The following is a 19,762-nucleotide window of genomic DNA, read 5'->3' as shown; positions in this document are numbered from 1 at the left end:
TGTGTTTCCATGATACTCAGAGTTAAGAACGAAGTCATACCACTGAACACACACACACACACACACACACACACAGACGCGCACACAGACACACACAAACACACACTCACACAGACGCGCACACAGACACAAACGCGCACACAGACACAGACGCGCACACAGACACACACACACACACACACACACACACACACACACACACACACACACACAGACGCGCACACAGACACACAGACGCACACAGACGCGCACAGACACACAGACGCGCACAGACACACAGACGCGCGCACACACACACACACACACACACACACACACACACACACAGGCACAAACACACAGGCACACACACACACACACACAAGCACACACACACGCACAGGCACACACACACACGCGCACACACACACGCGCACACACACACACACACGCACAGAGGCACACACACACGCACAGAGGCACACACAATCACACACACAGAGGCACACACAGAGGCACACACACACACGCACACACACACGCACACACACACGCACAGGCACACACACACGCTCACACACACGCACACACACACGCACACACACACACGCACACACACACACACACACGCACAGAGGCACACACAAACACACACACAGAGGCACACACAGAGGCACACACGCACACACACACACACACACACACGCACAGAGGCACACACACACACACGCACAGAGGCACACACAATCACACACACAGAGGCACACACAGAGGCACACACGCACACACACACGCACTCAGAATCTACTCAGCCACAGGTGTGTATAGAGCAGGTTGAGGTCAGGTACAGTACTGTACTGTGTGTGCTGTACATATAGAAATAGATCATACAGAAATAGAAATGAATGTTTATCTACCTGTCTAAAATCCCCGGGCTCTGGAGTTCACACACTCCCACCTGCTCCCCAGGCTGAAAGTCTCCACACCTGGCTGAGTTACCTGGCCACCGAGCACAACCATCTGACCACGCCCCCTCACAACCGGGTTGCCAGAGTACACAAAGTCCACCCTCTAACCCTTTAGTGAAGTGAAGTGAAGTGACGTGACATACGGCTAAGTACGGTGACCCATACTCAGAATTTGTTCTCTGCATTTAACCCATCCAAAGTGCACACACACAGCAGTGAACACACACACACACACACACACACACACACACACACACACACACACACACACACACACACACACACACACCGTGAACACACCCGGAGCAGTGTATAGTTCTTTTGTCATTTATTCTTAACTTCAAGAAGCATTGTTGTTGTTTTTTAGCTCTACTGGTGTATTATTAAAATATTAAATACAGTATGTAACTAAACATTCTCTTTACATGGAAAACGTATTGCATTTTAATTTGTTTTTATCTCCATTGTTGTTGTTTCCTGAAATTCAACATTAAACCTGTCTAAAGGTCACTTTAGTTTAGTAATATTTAACGTAGCGTCACCTAAAGTCAGGGTTTAAACGGTGTGATATCATCAGCGCTCCTTTTACATGTTACTCATCATACAGGACGAGATCTCAGTGAAATCTTGCCTTTATTCTGAACCAGACTGTATAATAACGTGTCTTCTCTGTGTCACATTATACAATAGAGATCATGTAACAGCAGGCAAGACAGAGTGTGAGAGTCTTTTAAGTCATTAATCATACAGGAAATTTAGCTCCTGCAGAAAACTGGCTCAAACCGGTTCATTAAAGGAAACATCCATCATGAAGAAGTGCAAACATTCAACATTACCTACAATACTGCTCAACTACCTGCCTCCAGTCTGTCCAGGTGTTTCAGCTCCTCATCTATACACTCTGCTCAAACAAGCTTCACCTTCCATGCTAACATCATCATGAACACCATCACAAGACGAGACTCTGTTTGTATCGTGCTCAGCATTACGTCTATCCTGGTGTAACTGCAATAGAGCCCCTGTGGAAACCAGCACCATCCAATAAACCAGCACAAGTATCTATAAATACATCAAGTGTTCAAACACGTTTAATAAATACGTTTCAAGGGGAGTTTGGTTTATACCTGGAATGTTTAAGAATTATCAATCTGGCAACATGAGCAGTCAGAGCACAATCACAACTCACAGAGTGTTGTGGCCTGAGGGGCGTGATCATGTACACACAGCATTTAACAATCTTCTGCTCTTGCAGTGTGTGTGTGTGTGTGTGTGTGTGTGTGTGTGTGTGTGTGTGTGTGTGTGTGTGTGTGTGTGTGTGTGTGTGTTTACCAAACACAATGTCTGTTACTACAACACTCAGAAGCACATCACTTATGTACCACATGAAGGCAGATGAGCATGCAGGAAACACTGTTTACACACACACACACACACACACACACACACACACACACACACACACACACACACACACACACACCAGTTCTTTAAGTCACACTAATAAAGATCAAAGAGGACACTTGTAAATGAAAAGAAATAAGGGTTGCCAGTTTGGTGTCTTACTTTTCTTACTGTAAATCTCCAAAATTGCAACCAGTGCATCAGAACTATATCAGTGCAATTCAACTGTCAGAAATAAATCTGGCACACACACACACACACACACACACACACACACACACACACACACACACACACACACACACACACACACACAGTATGATGTGATGTGCTACCCAGTCGAGAGCAGAACAAAGCCAGTGTTCACACCTGGGGAGAATAAATGCTGAAGCTTGGAAGAAACAATAATAATAATCATCGTGTCTATAGTAACCTATCAAGTACGTCATGTTACACATTCTGAAAAATACTTTCCATGTAACACACAACTGACATACAAAAGAAGCAGACTGAAGCCATGCTGTGAGACCGGATGAGCTCGTAGAGCATCTCTCTGCCTCATCATTGCTCGCCTTTTCTCCTAAATCACAGAATCCAGTGGCTTTGTGTTTTAAATGCTAGCAGCTCACACACACACACACACACACACACACACACACACACACACACAGTCGGATATAGTCAAAAGTTAACTCAGATTTCCATAATAAAGTTGTGTTAGATGTAAAGGTAAGAAGCCCGACAATGATATGATATAAAATGATATGAAATATGATATGAAATTATATAAAAATAATATATGTTATACCATGTCACATCCTGAATTTATGTCAAAGATTAAACCAAATTACACAGATATTAAAAATGAACGTGAATATGAACAAATCGTGTGCGACAATTTTCCCATTTTAGACTACGTGTAAAAATAAATCTGCGAAAATGAATTCCCAATACTAAAAAAAAAACATTAAGTAAGTATTAGCTCATGAAAATGAACTAATTGCATGCGAAAATCACATGTAGGGGAAAAAAAGCTGTAGCTACAAGTAAAAAACAATTTAAACGAATAAATAAAATAAAATAAAATAAAATACTATGAAAATAAATGAATGATTTAGAGGTGGTCATGTGGAAAAAAAATAAACAACACACCCCTCAGACTTGACAAGTCAACAGATAAAAATGAACGTATTAATTAATGTATGTGTGATAATAAATGAATCACGTTGGGAAAATGTGAAATGATATATAAATTATAATATTAATAGACTTTTAGTGTTAGTATTAATTCACATAATTTTATTTCACACACACAGGGTTTTATATATATATATATATATATATATATATATATATATATATATATATATATATATATATATATATATATATATATGGTAATATAGTAATAGTCACTCTTTCACTCTTTTTTTACATCAGTGTTCACAAATTCGAGCATCACGAGATTTAATCCCGACTAGAGTTCCTAAAGCTAACAGTGCAGACGGTTTAGGATGCTAATGATTAGCGCAGTGTGCTAAATATTCTCTGCAGCCACGTTGACAGTCTCACACACGAACACACAACGTAGTTGAACGTAGTCATGGCTCACGCTCTGATCTTTACCACACAGTTCCTTCAGTCCAGTCATGACTTGTCCTTTAGCCTCAAGCTGCCATTAGCAACACAGGTTTAGCGCTCGAGGTGTTTCGAAACTTGAGCTTGATAGAAAACGTTAAGACAACGCTGTGTGCTAACTCGTACTGTAAATATGAGGCCAGAAATATCGACACAACGTGTTTACGTCTGTTACTTTCTCACACTCAGGCAAATAAATGAACAATTATGTTTATTCAGGAAATGCTAACTCATAAGATTAGCTTAAAACTCTGGGTTAGCATGTGAATATATTATATACCATATACACACAGAGTGTATGTTCTCAAATCTCAGTGTGTGTGCTAGAGACGGGGAGATAAATAGAGACAACGCTTATTTGCATTCATAAAGGAGAAGCTCAGGTCATCCTCAGTTCCTTCTCTCCTCCATGAGAGATAAAAACACCACAGAGTGCTGGAGGAGGACAGGAGGAGACACGCGCACACGGCGCCTCACTGTGGCCAAATTTACAATGTACTACAACACTGAACTGCAGGAGCACAGAGTTGGACACGTGCGAATAATCTGTTACATGTGAAGAGGAATGTAAGGTGTCATGTAGTGTTGAGGCGTTAAAATGATAAAAGAGGTGACCACTGCTGTGTTTGTGTAAAAAACAGACAAGATTAATCATCACATGGAAAAGATGATCTGTTAGAAAGACAGACAGGATAAAATCGTAGAAGACAGAGAAATGGACAGAAAGAAAGAAAGAAAGCAAGAAAGAAAGCAAGAAAAAAAGAAAGAAAGAAAGAAAGAAAGAAAGAAAGAAAGAAAGACTAAGATAGGTAGAGAGAGAGAGAGAGAGAGAGAGAGAGAGAGAGAGAGAGAGAGAGAGAGAGAGACAGTAAGGCAGACAGGGTAGTTGTCTCCTCACTGTGTATTTGTTACACAATGTGTTCATTGTGTTCAGTAAGTCGCTCTTTTATAATAAACTCACATCAACTTGACAAAATGAAGTTTGTCACAACACACACACACACGCACACAACACACACACACAACACACACACAACACACACACACACAACACACACACACAACAAACACACAACACACACAACACACACACACACAACACACACACAACAAACACACAACACACACACAACACACACACAACAAACACACACACAACACACACACACAACAAACACACAACACACACACAACACACACACACAACACACACACAACAAACACACAACACACACACACAACAAACACACACAACAAACACAACCCACACAACAAGCACAATGTCCACACACCAAGACATTCCGGTTTATATATAGAACAAATAACCTGCAAGCCAGGAAATAAACAAAAGCAAAAAAGAAGAAAGAAAAGAAAGAAAGAAAGAAAGAAAGAAAGAAAGAAAGAAAGAAAGAAAGAAAGAAAGAAAGAAAGCTTTAACTTCAATAGCAGATGAACTTTGAGATTAATAACTAAACTTTCCTGTTCCAAAAAAAAAAAAAAATGGGGAGTAAGAATAAATGTGCGTGTGTGTGTGTGTGTGTGTGTGTGTGTGTGTGTGTGTGTGTGTGTGTGTGTGTGTGTGTCTGTGTGTGTTGGTATGTGTGTGTGATTGAGTTGGCATGTGTGTGTGTGTGTGTGTGTGTGTGTGTGTGTGTGTGTGTGTGTGTGTGTGTGTGTGTGTGTGTGTGTGTGTTGGTATGTGTTTGAGTTGGCGCGCGCGTGTGTGTGTGTGTGTGTGTGTGTTACCTTGCCCTGCACTGCAGATGAGGGTGGACTCTGAGCAGGATCAGGCAGAGCAGCAGGTTCGCTCTTCACCAACACATCCAGGTTCAAATCCGCTATCGTTTCGTAAATGTTCTCCGATTCTGATGACGGGATGGACTTTTCCTCCGTCTCAATGAGTGGCTCGGGATTCAGCAGCAGTGCCTGCGGCCTGGTGTCAATCAGGTTCTTGATTACCGGTGGCTCCACTGGCTTGACCTGGCGTAGCAGCAGGTCGGCGGGGCTCACGTTCGGTGCCCGAGGCTTCTGCAGTGACTCGAGGGAGCTCAATAAGTTTGAAGCAAGACTGTGTCTTTTGTTCTTCACCGGTTCCGAAGCTGGAAGTGGGTTTAGGGAGATGATAGGATCCCCAGAGCCTCCGTACATGTACGACGGAGGCTCGTGGAGATCAAGTGGGACACCGAACGTGGACATGCGGTTGTCTGTCTTGTGGTGGTTCCTGGGAGAGTGTGACCTGATAGTTACCTCATTCAACTTGGTCTTCTCTGCAAGGTCAGAAACAGTGGGAGGCATCGGATTGGGCGCAGGGGCACTGACGAAGTCGAGGGGTGAAGGCAAACTGGACGGTAGCTCCTTCACGTATTTGGCGGGGATGTAGAAAGGCTTGGTGCACTCGTCTTTGCGTACGTGCCACCAGTGATCGTTGGTCTTGGACAGGAGCGTGTAGCGTTCATTGGGTTTGATTGAGACCATGCAGCCATCTTGGTTCATGTACTCGTATCCGAACTCGACCAGTACCAGGCCCATGCACGACTTCGCCATCTTACCAGTCTCCCCCATCTCCATGTGTGGAGGTCACGCTGGGGTCATGAACTTGAATAAGGCTCCCCTGAAGGTCAAAGACAAATTTGGAGAACATTAGAGAAGGTCTGGAGGAACAAGAGACTCTCACATTCAATTCTTTCATTTAAAACAGATGCACCTGTTCAGGAATGAAGACTAAAGTACAGGAAGTCTATTTCTGTTCAGTGTGAGATGAGCGGTTAAGATGAGAGCGCCACTGAAGAGGATAAAGTGAAGCAGGGAATTGGATTTTTTCTTAAATTAATAGTTTTTCAAAGAATTCAAGAATTCAACTATTCACTATTTGTTTCTTTCTAAATTTGACTATAAATTTTACTATAAATACGATTTGGAAAACTACAAAATGTTTCTCTCTGTTGTTGGAGCATTAAACACCTCAGCGCTGTCGATACCTGGATCCTGATTGGTCAGAAGAGAAGGCGTTGATTATTTTCCCTGACAGCAGATCTGACAGTAGTACGGCTCCGAATCGCGAGCTCATATACATCAATAAGCTCGTTCTGAGACAATATTGTTTACTGGGACGTCTAACGTTTTTTTTTTTTTGTTTTTGTTTTTTTTAAGAAACAAAAGTTTAAATTTGACTTTAAAGAATAAAGCACTTTGTGCTGTGGTGCTGTTACTCAGAACCTTGTAATCTACCTGATGAGATGCCGCATGAAAGCCCCGGCCACGCAAATAAACGTTTCTATGCACGTTTTGTTGTTTATATTCGATTTAAATGTAGCCCTTTTATTCCTTAATATTTAGGCAGAAAACTAACATTACCATGATGTTACCTGTAACATCCAAAAGTGTCTCATGTTACTGTATTGAATATTCAATAAAAAATTAAAATATAATGTTTTCCCAGCATTTTGAGCTCTACAGTACATATACAGCGAAGTGAATACGGTATATACACATATATACACAAAACTGTGACTCCTACAGTGTGTTCGGGAGGACCGTCCTTTCTGTGATTCCGTCATTAACGTGATTCATTTCTGCTGATGTCTTTAGCATGAATCAGGACCTCACCCACTCCGCTTCCAAACATTCACACCAATCTCACACAGGATAATGTTTTAAAGGGATTCAGTGAAAATAAAATCAATAAAAAAACATTAGCACGAATGTTTACTGAGTAAAGAAATAAAGACACTTTTCTATAATAATAATAATAAAGGACTGGAAGCTGCTGAGGAGATCGTTTTGTACAGCATCATTAAAAATAGGAAAATGTTTAATTTCCCAACACTATTATCAGTAGTGATCTATTAAATATTATTTTAGTACTTGATTTATTGTGTGTTGTTTTGTTTTGGCTTGTATCACTGATTAATATATTTTTATAGGACATGACTTAAGGATAAGGATATAATGTTGATATTGTGTTAAATGGGATGTGGTAGCCTAGTGGTTAAGGTGTTGGGCTACTGATCGGAAGGTTGCGAGTTCGATTCCTATGTCCACCAGGTTCCCGCTGCTGGGCCCCTGAGCAAGGCCCTTAACCCTCGATTGTATAAAAATGTAAGTTGCTCTGGATAAGGGTGTCTGCTAAATGCTGCAAAAGGAAAATGTTTGTGACAGTAGATATGTGTGGCAGCGGTCATCATAGCAGTAAATTATATTTATGATGATGTGTCATTTTGCTCTCCTCGTACAATACAAGCTCTGATTATTAGCAGTTTTAGTAAACTTTAGCTTCTGTAAGATGGCTCATTGTGTTCTACAGCGTTTTATACACACACACACACACACACACACACACACACACACACACACACACACTAAAACCAGCATAAGCCGCCCAGACACACACCTTGAGTCCACAGCTAATATTTAACCTGAGGAATGCAGCTGTGTGGAAATGCTCTCATGGCTATTGAATTAAACCCAAACTGACATTTAGGAAGTTCTGAGGATGAGGATGTGGATGAGGATGAGGATGAGGATGTGGATGAGGATGAGGATGTGGATGAGGATGAGGATAAGGATGAGGATGAGGATGATAATGATTCTCATGCTTTAAGTGTTCTGGTTTCAGGTTTGTGTCAGATATACGAACAAGATCGTTTTTTGCAGCGAATTCTCTCAGAGATGTTGAACAATATGCACAAGGAAAATGTTGAATATTTTCCACAAACATGTTTACATTTCTGAAAGGTCATTTTCAGAGCCTCCGGTAACAGATTCTGGTTGAACTTACTGGTTTATCTGCTTATCATGGTTTTGTATTTGCATGCTGATTGTATCTAGAGGAAACATGGTACTGACAAAGAACTCTAAGAACTTTACAATCGGCTTTTTTGTGTTAGTTATATTTTGTGTGTGTGTGTGTGTGTGTGTGTGTGTGTGTGTATGTGTGTAGTATATATTATATCCTACAGATCAGCACTCACTCACTCAGTCCTAGCTAGTACGAGCTAGCTGACTAGCCCAGTGTGTCCGTTAACCCGTACGTTAGTTGTGTTCTTCTCAGTGATACAGATGAATGAGTATAACACTGATCACAAGGACATTGTGTTTCTCTTCAGCGCAGCTTTGGAAGCAGGAAAAAAAAAGAGTATCTGAGCTGCTTGTGTGACTTTACTCTCCTCAGCTATAGTTAAAGTGTATATTTAAAAATACATACTTTATATTCACTTATTTTCCCATCACATCCTTGGTTGAACTCCATGTTTGTCTGATGCTTGATTGGTCAAAACATGCAACTGGATTTTTCTCAATTGTAGAAGCTCCACTGAGACCAAAAATAAACCCAGGACTTTTTTTTTCCTAAATTGGCATATTACTAAAGCAGGACATGTAAAATAAGTATTGTATATAAGTTCTCAAGTAGTCAAATCTTCATCGCTCTTTCTCCCGATCAAACCGTGCCTCATGAACAGAGCAAGATGTTTCTACTCATCTGTTTCCAAAGAGAAGGTCAGTGAACAATCGTTGAGTCAGCAAGGAAAAGTGTGTTTGCCGTCATGAACACAATGGCTTCTCGGGAGTGTTTCCTTAACCGTTTCCTCCGTTTGAGCTTTTCTCCCAATTCTGTTTTTCTTTCTATGCCCGCCATTTGCGTCATTTGATTTTTTGGGGTTTGTGGTGACCTACTAAGCAGACTTCCTCCACCCGTTACGTCTAGTTTGCAAAAATGAGGGCAGGAAGCTACCCATGTTGTGCTACCCTCTGCACCACAGATGCTAGCAACCTGGCGCCGAATGAAAACGCCACTCTACTTTCAGGAAGATTTGCTTCTCTAATAATGGTTATGGGTTGAGAAATCTGCTTCTAGATTAGGAAACAAAACAAAGCGTTAGTCAGAATATGCTGCAGCCAGACACAACAGGAAGTTCCTCATCCTGGAGCTTGTCAAACATCTCTGCAGGACCTTCTTTAATCTTAGTGAAATACCAAAATATCTTCTTCTTTGAATGGGTTTAAACATGGTGATTTACTTCAAGCTCTCAATTCTCCAGGTTTTTTTATTTTTATTTTTTTACTCGTGGCAGTTTATCATAGAAGGCAGGTCTAACGCACAAACCAGATCTTGCACTGATAGAAGCCTGGAGCTCATGAAAGCTTTAACAGATCAGCTTCAACTCTCAGCTTTCTCAACACATTCTTTACAATTATCCAGATAAAGGATCTTGTGTTATTTATTAATAATGCTTAGTTTGCCTCCACAAGACCGGAGGTTGCAATTCTCCTGCTGAGAAAATAGAGCATGGTAAATGCTTTAGGAACTGATTTATCAGAGCGGGTCACTCGGATGTCTCGGTAAACCTTTTGTTTGTCTCTATATAATGTACATACTAGAAAGATAAACATTTTCTGAGTGACATTTTCTGAGCTACAATTTCAGCAGCAAGTGATATGCAAATTAGGTAAAGACACAAGACCGAACAATTGGCTGAAATGATTCGGACTTTTCTTCAGTTCCGCTTACAACTTCACTTCCTAGCTTCAGTTAGTGTCAGACAGTTCAACTATTTTTCACACTGATTAGCATGTTACTGAACTAGTTAGCTTTTAAATCTGTACTAGAATCTAACTGTCATTTGATAAGAACTCTGATGTGACATACGGGAGCTCTAATGCCCCTTTTCCACCAAGGCAGTTTGAGTGCAGGTTCGGAGCCTAACTTAGAACCAGTTCTTTCTGTTTCGACCGCCAAAGCACCGGCTCTGAACCAGGAAAAGTGGTTCTTAAGTAGCACCAAAACGTTGCTGGTCTAGACTTAAGAACCGCTTGCGTCAGGAGCTGTGGGCGGGGCTGTGGGCGGGGCTACTGTTAGCGCATTTGATAATGTACCTTAAGTATACTAATGTTTAATACATTTTTACTTTACCGCGATATGATACATTATCAGCACACATGATAGTAGCTACATGCTAAGGCTAAATTTTTTTCTGTGTTAACGATAAAATAACGTTATGTACTTTATCGATTACAACCTCTGTTTATACAGATTACACGGAGCCGCACGTACATGTTTTATTCGCCGCGTTTGGATGCCGATGTAGATTCGCAAAGCCATGAGCATTAACAGTAAAGCGACATCCGCCATTGTTGTCGTGTTTGTGTTTGCCGCTGCTGCGCTAACGTTGCTGGGACAAGTGACACGTATACAGTGACGTCACACTCGGCGCTGTGATGCTCTTTAGCCGGTGGAAAGGCAAACCGGTTCTTAGAAGGTTCGCCAGTGGAACCAACTTTGAACCAGCACCAGCGCTAGCTCTGAACCAGCACCCGGTTCTTTCCGGTGGAAAAGAGGCATAAGGGAGCAGTCAACTGAATACTAACTACTTCCGGGTTTATGGACATATAGGTTGGTGCGAGCAACACCACGTTGTGAGGTTTCAGTATTTTATCTACCATACCAGGCTGTTTTATTGCTCTGTCTGTTTTGCTACAGAATTATTGCTAGATTTTTCAGTTTTTCAAGCCTCGTGGCCTAATGCTTAGAGAGTCTGACTCCTAACCCTAAGGTTGTGGGTTTGAGTCTCCAGCCGGCCACGACTGAGGTGCCATTGAGCAAGGCACCGAACTCCCCCAACTGCTCCCAGGGCGCCGCAGCATAAATGGCTGCCCACTGCTCCGGGTGTGTGTTCACAGTGTGTGTGTGTTCACTGCTGTGTGTGTTTACTTTGGATGGGTTAAACGAGTATGGGCCACCGCACTTAGCCGTATGTCACGTCACGTCACTTTCTCGTGATTTTATTGTATATTATTTTTCTGGTTATTGGAACTGTCCTGATGCTTTACAGATTGTAAATACGTACTGCTTGCTGATTTGGACTTGTGTGTTGTGCTTCAATAAATCCACACATGGATTCAGCTGGACAGTCGCCTGCTTCGTTACACCATGTTACACCAGAAGTAAAATAAACACTAGACAGTCCACACCCATGAGTGACAACAGCAGCAGAATAACCGCATCCACAAGAGACAAACTACATGGGACAGTGAGACATTGAGAGACATGTCACCTGTTAGCATGAACTTAGAGTCAATGATAATATTTATACTATGTGATGTGTGTGACATCTATATTTGTGAAATGTGGAGCTACAGGAAAGTTAAAGCAGGTGAATGCCAAGTCCAGGAAAGTGCCAAATGTCTACAAGTAGGAAATTCCCAAATGGCTCACAGGTTATTTACAAGCTCTCTATACAGCAAATTGAATTTTTAAGATTGTTCACGTGTTGATGATCATAAAGGTGAACAAGTCAATTTGTGATACAACATGCGAGCGGGATAAATGACTAGTTTTAATGTTTTACTGATTGGTTAATGAGTAATCTTTGAAATAAGACAATTCAGAGAGGTTTTGTTTAAGTCCCGTCGTTACAGTTCATTTGGATTAGAGCCACAGTCACTAAACCCATGAGATACTTGATGAAACCACACCATTGCTTCTCAAATCAGACTGGAGAGAGAAATCTGTCTCCTCATCCTCTAGCTAGTCTCAGGTCCAATGAGCTTGACCTAAATAAGACAGAACGATGGAGCTTGTCACATTCTAGAGAAACCACAAAGCTCTTCTGACCTGAAGATGTCAAAAACGTTGCTACAAATTTACCTGTGACCGCTGGGTTAGGGTTAGGGTTAGGGTTAGGATTAGGATTAGGATTAGGGTTAGGGTTAGGGTTAGGGTTAGGGTTGGGGTTGGGGTTAGAGACGCCTTCCATGAATGTTAATAAACATCTCTTTACAGAAAACATCAAATCATCAAATAATCAATCGATCACTTCTTAAATTCACAGATTTAATTAGAATTATTAATGTAAACCTTTGATCTGTCAGAGCTGCTCCTATTGACCAATCACAATACAGGATTCAGCAGCTCTGTTGTGTCAATGTACTGTACATAAACATTACAACACGATAAAAAAAAGGGAGAAAGGAAGACATTAATGCCATTTTTAGACTTTTTAACTAAGTAGTAAATCCTCCTCTCCAACACAGTTATCTCTTAAGATCTGGTTAAACTATGCTTCAGAAAATCTCTCTCGTCTTTCTCACGACCTGCCCCAACATGCCTGCGACAGGGCAGAGAGACGCGAGGCACCACCCCTGAGCTTAGCAAAAGAGCAGCTCACAGAACACGAATGTGTTTTTCCCTGCAGAGGGAGAGAATCAAGTGCAAACAACAGCCACCTCGAACCCAGCGGAGGAGGAGTCGAGCGCGGTGACGGCTCTGCGGCCTACCATAGAAACACCATGTTATCTGGAGAGGGAGTGGCATACAGGGCCTGCTGGTGTCACACCGGCTGAGCAGCAAACAACCTGATGTGACTTTACTGCAGCTCAATAACCCCAGCCAAGGCCTGGTTCATGTCTTTGTGTTTGTGTGTGTTGTTCAACACATTTAACTAGAATAGAAACCTGTTAGACTGCTTTTCTAGTTTTCAGGTAATTATCTTTCCTGCTGCAGGATGAGCAGCAGAGCAGGAATGACAGCCACGCTGTCCCTAGGTATGATTCATCAAGTCGGAGCAAGTCGGATTAAAAAAAAAATCTCCTTGGTGTCTGAAAGCGGAGGTGGTGGAGGAGAGCGAGGGAACACCCTTGTGCAGAAAAGCTGTACAGTCAGAAGAGAACAATTGGAGGAGGCCATTTCCATTCAGCCCATGTTTAAACACGGAAATCTCTTCTTTTCCTCTCTGTGACCTCGCCACCACGCGTCTGCAGGATGTCCACTCTGGAGCAGATAAAATGGAACCACGAGCCACAGTTTTTCATGATTCATACCCGTTACCAAGTTTAGCCCAGGCCAAGGTTGCACACAGCAATGAGAAGGTTGGGCTGTAGTTCCTGTTCAATGGGCGGAAAGCTTTACGGTGAGCTCTGACAGAACTGGTTCTGATGCTAAAACTAGGGTCACACTTTCACACACGCATTCAAGGGTCTTTAAGCTGAGCTGTAATCATTGGTAGAGCTAAAGTCACAGCTCCGGTCAAAGACACCTGAATTTAAAAAAATAAATAAGTAAAACAAATAAAAAAAATAATAATAATAGTAATAATAACACACCTGACACCACCTCTTCCTCTTACCTTCAAAGGAACCTGAGAAGGCTCTAGCAATATTTATTAATCAATCCGACCGTTTTAAACCGAAACCATCAGGTCGAATCGGACCCGAGGCTTGGGCAGGGAGACGTGGTGTTTGAGAGCGAGTGGAATGTGGCTTGCTTTTGCAGGCCTGCGGTGTTCCACCCTCGATCCACACCCACCTCGACTAAAGTAACTGAGGAATGCGACGTACTCATGAGCACAGCTTCAGCCTCCGCATGACCACGCTTCGTAAAAAAAAGCACAACAAAACACCACACTACTCAAAACAAACCCTCGTACACCTCTCACATCCAAAACACACACACACACACACACACACACACACACACACACACACACACACACACACACACCGTGACTTTAAAACCATATCCTCGGATCTGATACGTCTCTGAATGCTGTTTAGATCCTTCTGGTTGTAGTAAAGAAAAAGGAAATTAGAAACAATTCCTCTATGAACTACAGCAACTACACGTTTAACACTTCTGAATTCAACACCTCAGCTCTGTCAGTGGTGGAAACCTCTACACCTGCCGGTAACTGTTTGTGTCGAGGTGTTCGAGAGTTCATCGGTCTGTCCCGTAAAAACACCACTGACACACAGGTATCATCAGTCTTATGCCTTTTATTTTCTGGGTGTGTTGCTAGCTGCTTTTTTATTGAACAGTTCAACAGATTAAAACAACGAGCCTTGTTTCTAAAAGTGCATCTTCTACTAACATCTAACGTCTAAAGCTGAAGCTTCTGTCTTGAAGATTAAGAGGAAGCAGGATGATGGAAGTCATCTGAACATCTGTTGTTTGCCCACATAACTGCTCAGAGTATAGGAAAGAATTTGGGGTTGTTTGTTTTTCTCAGGGTTTCGTTTCAAACACTTAACTGTATTAATAATAATAATTTAAAAAAATGACAAAAATGAGACTAAAGGAACGAATTGATCGAACAGGATGAACATACGAAGGAAGTGTGTAATAAGAAGTTTACCTGCTGGAACCGGATTGTGACATCATCCTAATGCTCACTATCTCTTCAACAAACTCAGCAGAAACACACACGATATCCGTTTGTTTTCTCTTTCTTTCAACGTCCTTTTTTCCTTGTAAGCGTTGTGTCCTTCTCTGCTTCAAAGCTTTACCCGTCCACCTGGGGCTCAAAGTTCCAGTGCTGTTTAAAGTGTGTTGTGCTGTGTGTGTGTGAGAGAGAGAGAGACAGAGAGAGGGTGTGTGCATGCGTGTGTGTGTGTGTGTGTGTGTGTACTAGAACTTTGTGCCGGTTTCAGCCTGCCTCCTCTGTCTGCACTCATTTCCTGTTCCACAACACACACACACACACACACACACACACACACACACACACACACACACACACACACACACACACACACAGAGAGAGAGAGAGAGAGAGAGAGAGAGAGAGAGAGAGAGAGAGAGAGAGAGAGAGAGAGAGAGAGACTGAAAAGATAAATAATAAATAGAGAGAAGAAAAGGAAAGGGAGAGGGAAATAAAAAGGGAGAGGTAGATAGGTAGATAATGAGAGAGAGAATTAAAGAGAAATAGACAGAGAAAGGGAACGGTACATTATAAGTCATTATGAAGTTAAGAATCTATAGAATTTATTGACACTATTTTTATCGTGCCTTAAAGTTTATTTCACAATTAGTTCTGCATTCGGTGATTCATTGTTCGTTTGTTAAAGCATGTGATCTAGTGAGTTGTTCACACACTGATTAAAGAAAAGCATTGACCAGTTTTTTTTTAAACAAACGATTGATGATTTAATGCAAAATCAAGTGAACGCTGCTGTATCTGGAAGAACTTGTGATTTATCTGAATTCTCTATGATTTTCTGCAGGTTTGGGTCGCGGCACCCTGTGTGTCCCTCTTCCCTTTTACTGTATGTGTGTTGAGTTCAGCTGTCATAGAAAGACTATTTAAAGAGATAGAATAAAAGAATCATGTGGTTGTGATTTCACAAGTTTTGATTTCAAAACAAAAACACTACTGAAAACATGGAGGAACGGAGTGCCAACCCATCACAGGGCACACACACACTCTCATTCACACACACACACTACGGACAATTTTCCAGAGATGCCAATCAACCTACCATGCATGTCTTTGGACCGGGGGAGGAAACCGGAGTACCCGGAGGAAACCCCGAGGCACGGGGAGAACATGCAAACTCCACACACGAGGTGGAGGCGGGAATCGAACCCCCGACCCTGGAGGTGTGAGGCGAACGTGATAACCACTAAGTCACCGTGACCCCAGCACACACTTTATTATGTATAATAATAATAATACACAATTTCACATTAAATATTATCGCTAGGCGAAAAGTCTGATTCTTTTTGTCACGTCTGATCCGTCTCCAGTGACTGTGTGGTGTTCAGTAAGGACCTGCGCTCAGGTCTGTCCTGAAGGAACCCTGAATATTACTGTACACACACAGAAGGTCCAAGCTCCGGTATGATTCCTGTATTTTCACATACGTCTGCAGTTTAAACGGCTGTGAAGTTTTTAACCCTAGTTCAGCTTTCAGCACTCTGTACTTTTCAGATGTGTATATAACATCAGTGTAGATTTCACACCCTGAAGAGTTTTCCCAGTCTGCCACAGATAGAAGGATCTCACTCACTCATTTTCTACTGCTTATCCGAACTTCTCGGGTCACGGGGAGCCTGTGCCTATCTCAGGCGTCATCGGGCATCAAGGCAGGATACACCCTGGATGGAGTGCCAACCCATCGCAGGGCACACACACACTAAGCCACCGTGCCCCCACAGATAGAAGGATCATTTGGGTTAATTATTGACAAACAGCAGTGTGAAGTAGTCACGCTAATTGCTGGGTTGTAAAGATATAAAGATTGCCGTGCCCATCACTGCCAAATTGACGTTTTTCAGGAGACCCTGTGTGCTTTCTAATAATAACATGTGGTGGTTGAATGGAGGCCATTCGAGCTCTGGTGGCTTTTCCCCTCCCTGCAGTTACGCAAACCCTGTGACTGTGACCGAGGAGAACCCGGCGATGACTGCAGAGAGAAACATACCTACAAAGACTTTCTCCCTGATGCGCCATAGAGGAGTGTCCTTACCACTGAAACCATAGAAATACTGCACTCACCCCACCCAGGCAGAAGAAACACACACACACACACACACACATACACGTATATATATATATATATATATATATATATATATACACACACAGACACACACACACACGTGAATGGACTCTGTACTCTTTGATCTGTTGGCATTCAGACTGTGTTGTCAGAAGACCAGGGGAAACAGACTGATGGAAATCAGCCAACGTCACCTGCATGTGGACAACAGAACTGCGAATGCAAAATCTTAAAAAAGATTGTAATCATAATTTGGTTCACAATTCCCCATAAAAAAAACAACAACAACAAATATGACGTGTAAATCTGACAGAGTTTAACCTGATGTTCAGGTGAATAAAATAAGCTACGTTTTCCCCCACATATCTGTGCAGATGTGCCTGAGCAGGAGCTTTGACCTAAATCGTCTAGAACGTGTTTGTCCGACTCCATTCCTGAAAGATTTACTGTAGCTGCCAGTAAATTTAGCAAAAAATAAAATAAAATAACCCTGAGGAAAAACAGCCTGATAAATCTATTGCTATAATTTATAATGTAGCATAAAATCAAATGTTTTAGATGAATACCGTGGCATAATTAGTATGAATCAATATACAGTATGTAGGCTAACGGATCATTACATTTCATTTAGCATCCTGCTTTTCAGCCATGTGTCCACATCATTGTCCTAAAGAGACAAAAACATTAAGGAAACATTTGTTTTAAGTTCTTTTTCATGTGTTACATAAAACCATATTTAGGAAACTACAACATTCATACCACGAAGTTAGGTCTACAAACGCTAGTCAGCATGATAGCTAGCTAGCGCACACACAAGTCGGGTTAATAGGTGATTCACAGGGCTGTCAAGTGTCACACATTGAGACCCCCCACCACCACCACCACACACACACATCGTATTTCTCACGCAGAAAAACTTTTTGACTATTTATCATATATTTAATAAGCCGCAGCGCCCAAAATGTATCAGTCCGCACCGCTGTCACTATGGAAACGGGCAGGAATCAAGCACGTCTCAGTTCTTAGTCGAGCCTGACACTTATCAGCCAATCAAAACAAAGAGGCTACACAATAGCCAATCGGAAAATAGCACTATCTGGGTAAGATTAAAGACGCAACAACCAATGAAAAAAAAATTAGCAAGGGTCGGTTTGAAGAAAACCTCAACACAATACAGGTTGTCTCTGGACGGGACATTGTCCTTAATCATGACCCTAAAAATGTCTGGGCTTGTGCTGAACTGTTTTATATGGGAGCAAGATTACAAATGATAAAGGAGTCCAAAAACACACACACACAAAAATGATAAGTATATATTTATTATAAAATAATAAGTGGAAACTAAACAAATACTTTGTATTTGGTTAAATTGCGGTCAGTGATTCTTATTGTTTTTTATTTCATTTATTTATTTTTTTTTTGAAGGGGGGTGTTGGTGGGTGGGGTGGATCTGTCACGCTTGCCTGTCTTCAAAACTTGAGAGCCCTGGTAAAAAATAAAAACCCTACTTATGAATCTACAACATTCATACCACGAATTTAGGTCTACAAACGTTAGTCAGCACGATAGCTAGCTAGCACACTCACAGGCCGGGTTAATGGGTGATTAGAATAATGGCAAAATGAAATAATGAATTTTTTTGTTGACAAAACATAGTGTAACTTGTGATCATGACTGAATGTTTTTCTAAATTCATTTGATAATTGATTTAATTGCAAATAATTTAAAAACACTGCCTTGCTAACCTCAGCTGCAATACCGACATAGTTAGCATGTTGAGTGTTAAGTCCTGGTTTAATTAGAAGGAAGTAAGAACAATTAAATACATTTAAACACCTTCCTCAAAATGCTCTAAAGAGAAATCCAAAGGCTGAAACTATAATAACAAACTCCTAAAAATCAAGTGAATTAGAGTGGAAACAGAACAGCGAGTTTACTTCTATAGTAAAATTAATACCTCAGAGTTTTTTCCTTTTCATAGAGAAAAACTGTAACATATCCTTGAAACTTTGACCCCGTGCGACTAAGACGTGAGTCTGGATACAAATAGGCAGTTGATGTTTTAAGGTGTTATCTGGAGTAGTTGGTGGATGTGGTATCTGAGCTCACAACCTTCTAATCAGTAGCCTGGAGACTTAACCACAAAGCCTCCACTCCTATACTGCACCTCTGTTATCATTATATCGACTTCTTATCGAATCTTCAGTAAGCACTTTGTCCTGGACAGTGTTTCTGTCCTGTGCATGATGGAGACAAGGAAGAAATACATGATTCAGTGTTTGGACCAAACATAAATGTATTAAATGCAGAATTGTTCAGCAGTGTCCTGTCTCACAGACATACCCCTCTGATTGCCCCCGGGTGACAGGATCTACCAATCAGTAGCACGGTCAGTAGTGATGTCAACCAACAGCTCCTCCTGGGTTTGTGGTTTGATCATGAGCTTGATCCTGCTTTACTGTCTGTTAAAACCTTCTTCCTGTGTCTGTGTGGATTCCACAGAA

General features: G+C 41.6%; 1 protein-coding gene across 7 annotated transcripts in view; it reads right to left on the bottom strand.

Annotated features, from left to right (window-relative positions):
- The window catches only part of arhgap27l (Rho GTPase activating protein 27, like), a 42,392-nt gene extending 27,005 nt beyond the window's left edge, over positions 1-15,387 (bottom strand). For 6 of the 7 annotated variants that reach the window (XM_027154885.2, XM_027154889.2, XM_027154891.2 and 3 more), the window contains exons 1-2: positions 15,113-15,386; positions 5,733-6,597 (exon numbers count right to left, since the gene is read on the bottom strand). In XM_027154885.2, coding sequence (XP_027010686.2) covers positions 5,733-6,554 — 822 coding nt within the window. In that variant the 5' untranslated portion in view covers positions 6,555-6,597; positions 15,113-15,386. Of the gene's footprint in view, positions 1-5,732; positions 6,598-15,112 lie in introns of all 7 variants that reach the window. The other variant, XM_027154886.2, reaches the window with a different exon arrangement.
- Between the last annotated feature and the right edge of the window lie 4,375 nt (positions 15,388-19,762).

The sequence above is a fragment of the Tachysurus fulvidraco genome, chromosome 24 (assembly GCF_022655615.1).
Source record: "Tachysurus fulvidraco isolate hzauxx_2018 chromosome 24, HZAU_PFXX_2.0, whole genome shotgun sequence".
In the NCBI taxonomy this organism is placed as follows: Eukaryota; Metazoa; Chordata; class Actinopteri; order Siluriformes; family Bagridae; genus Tachysurus; species Tachysurus fulvidraco.
The sequence above is the reverse complement of the archived record's forward strand: the minus strand, read 5'-3'. Positions and strand labels throughout refer to the sequence as shown.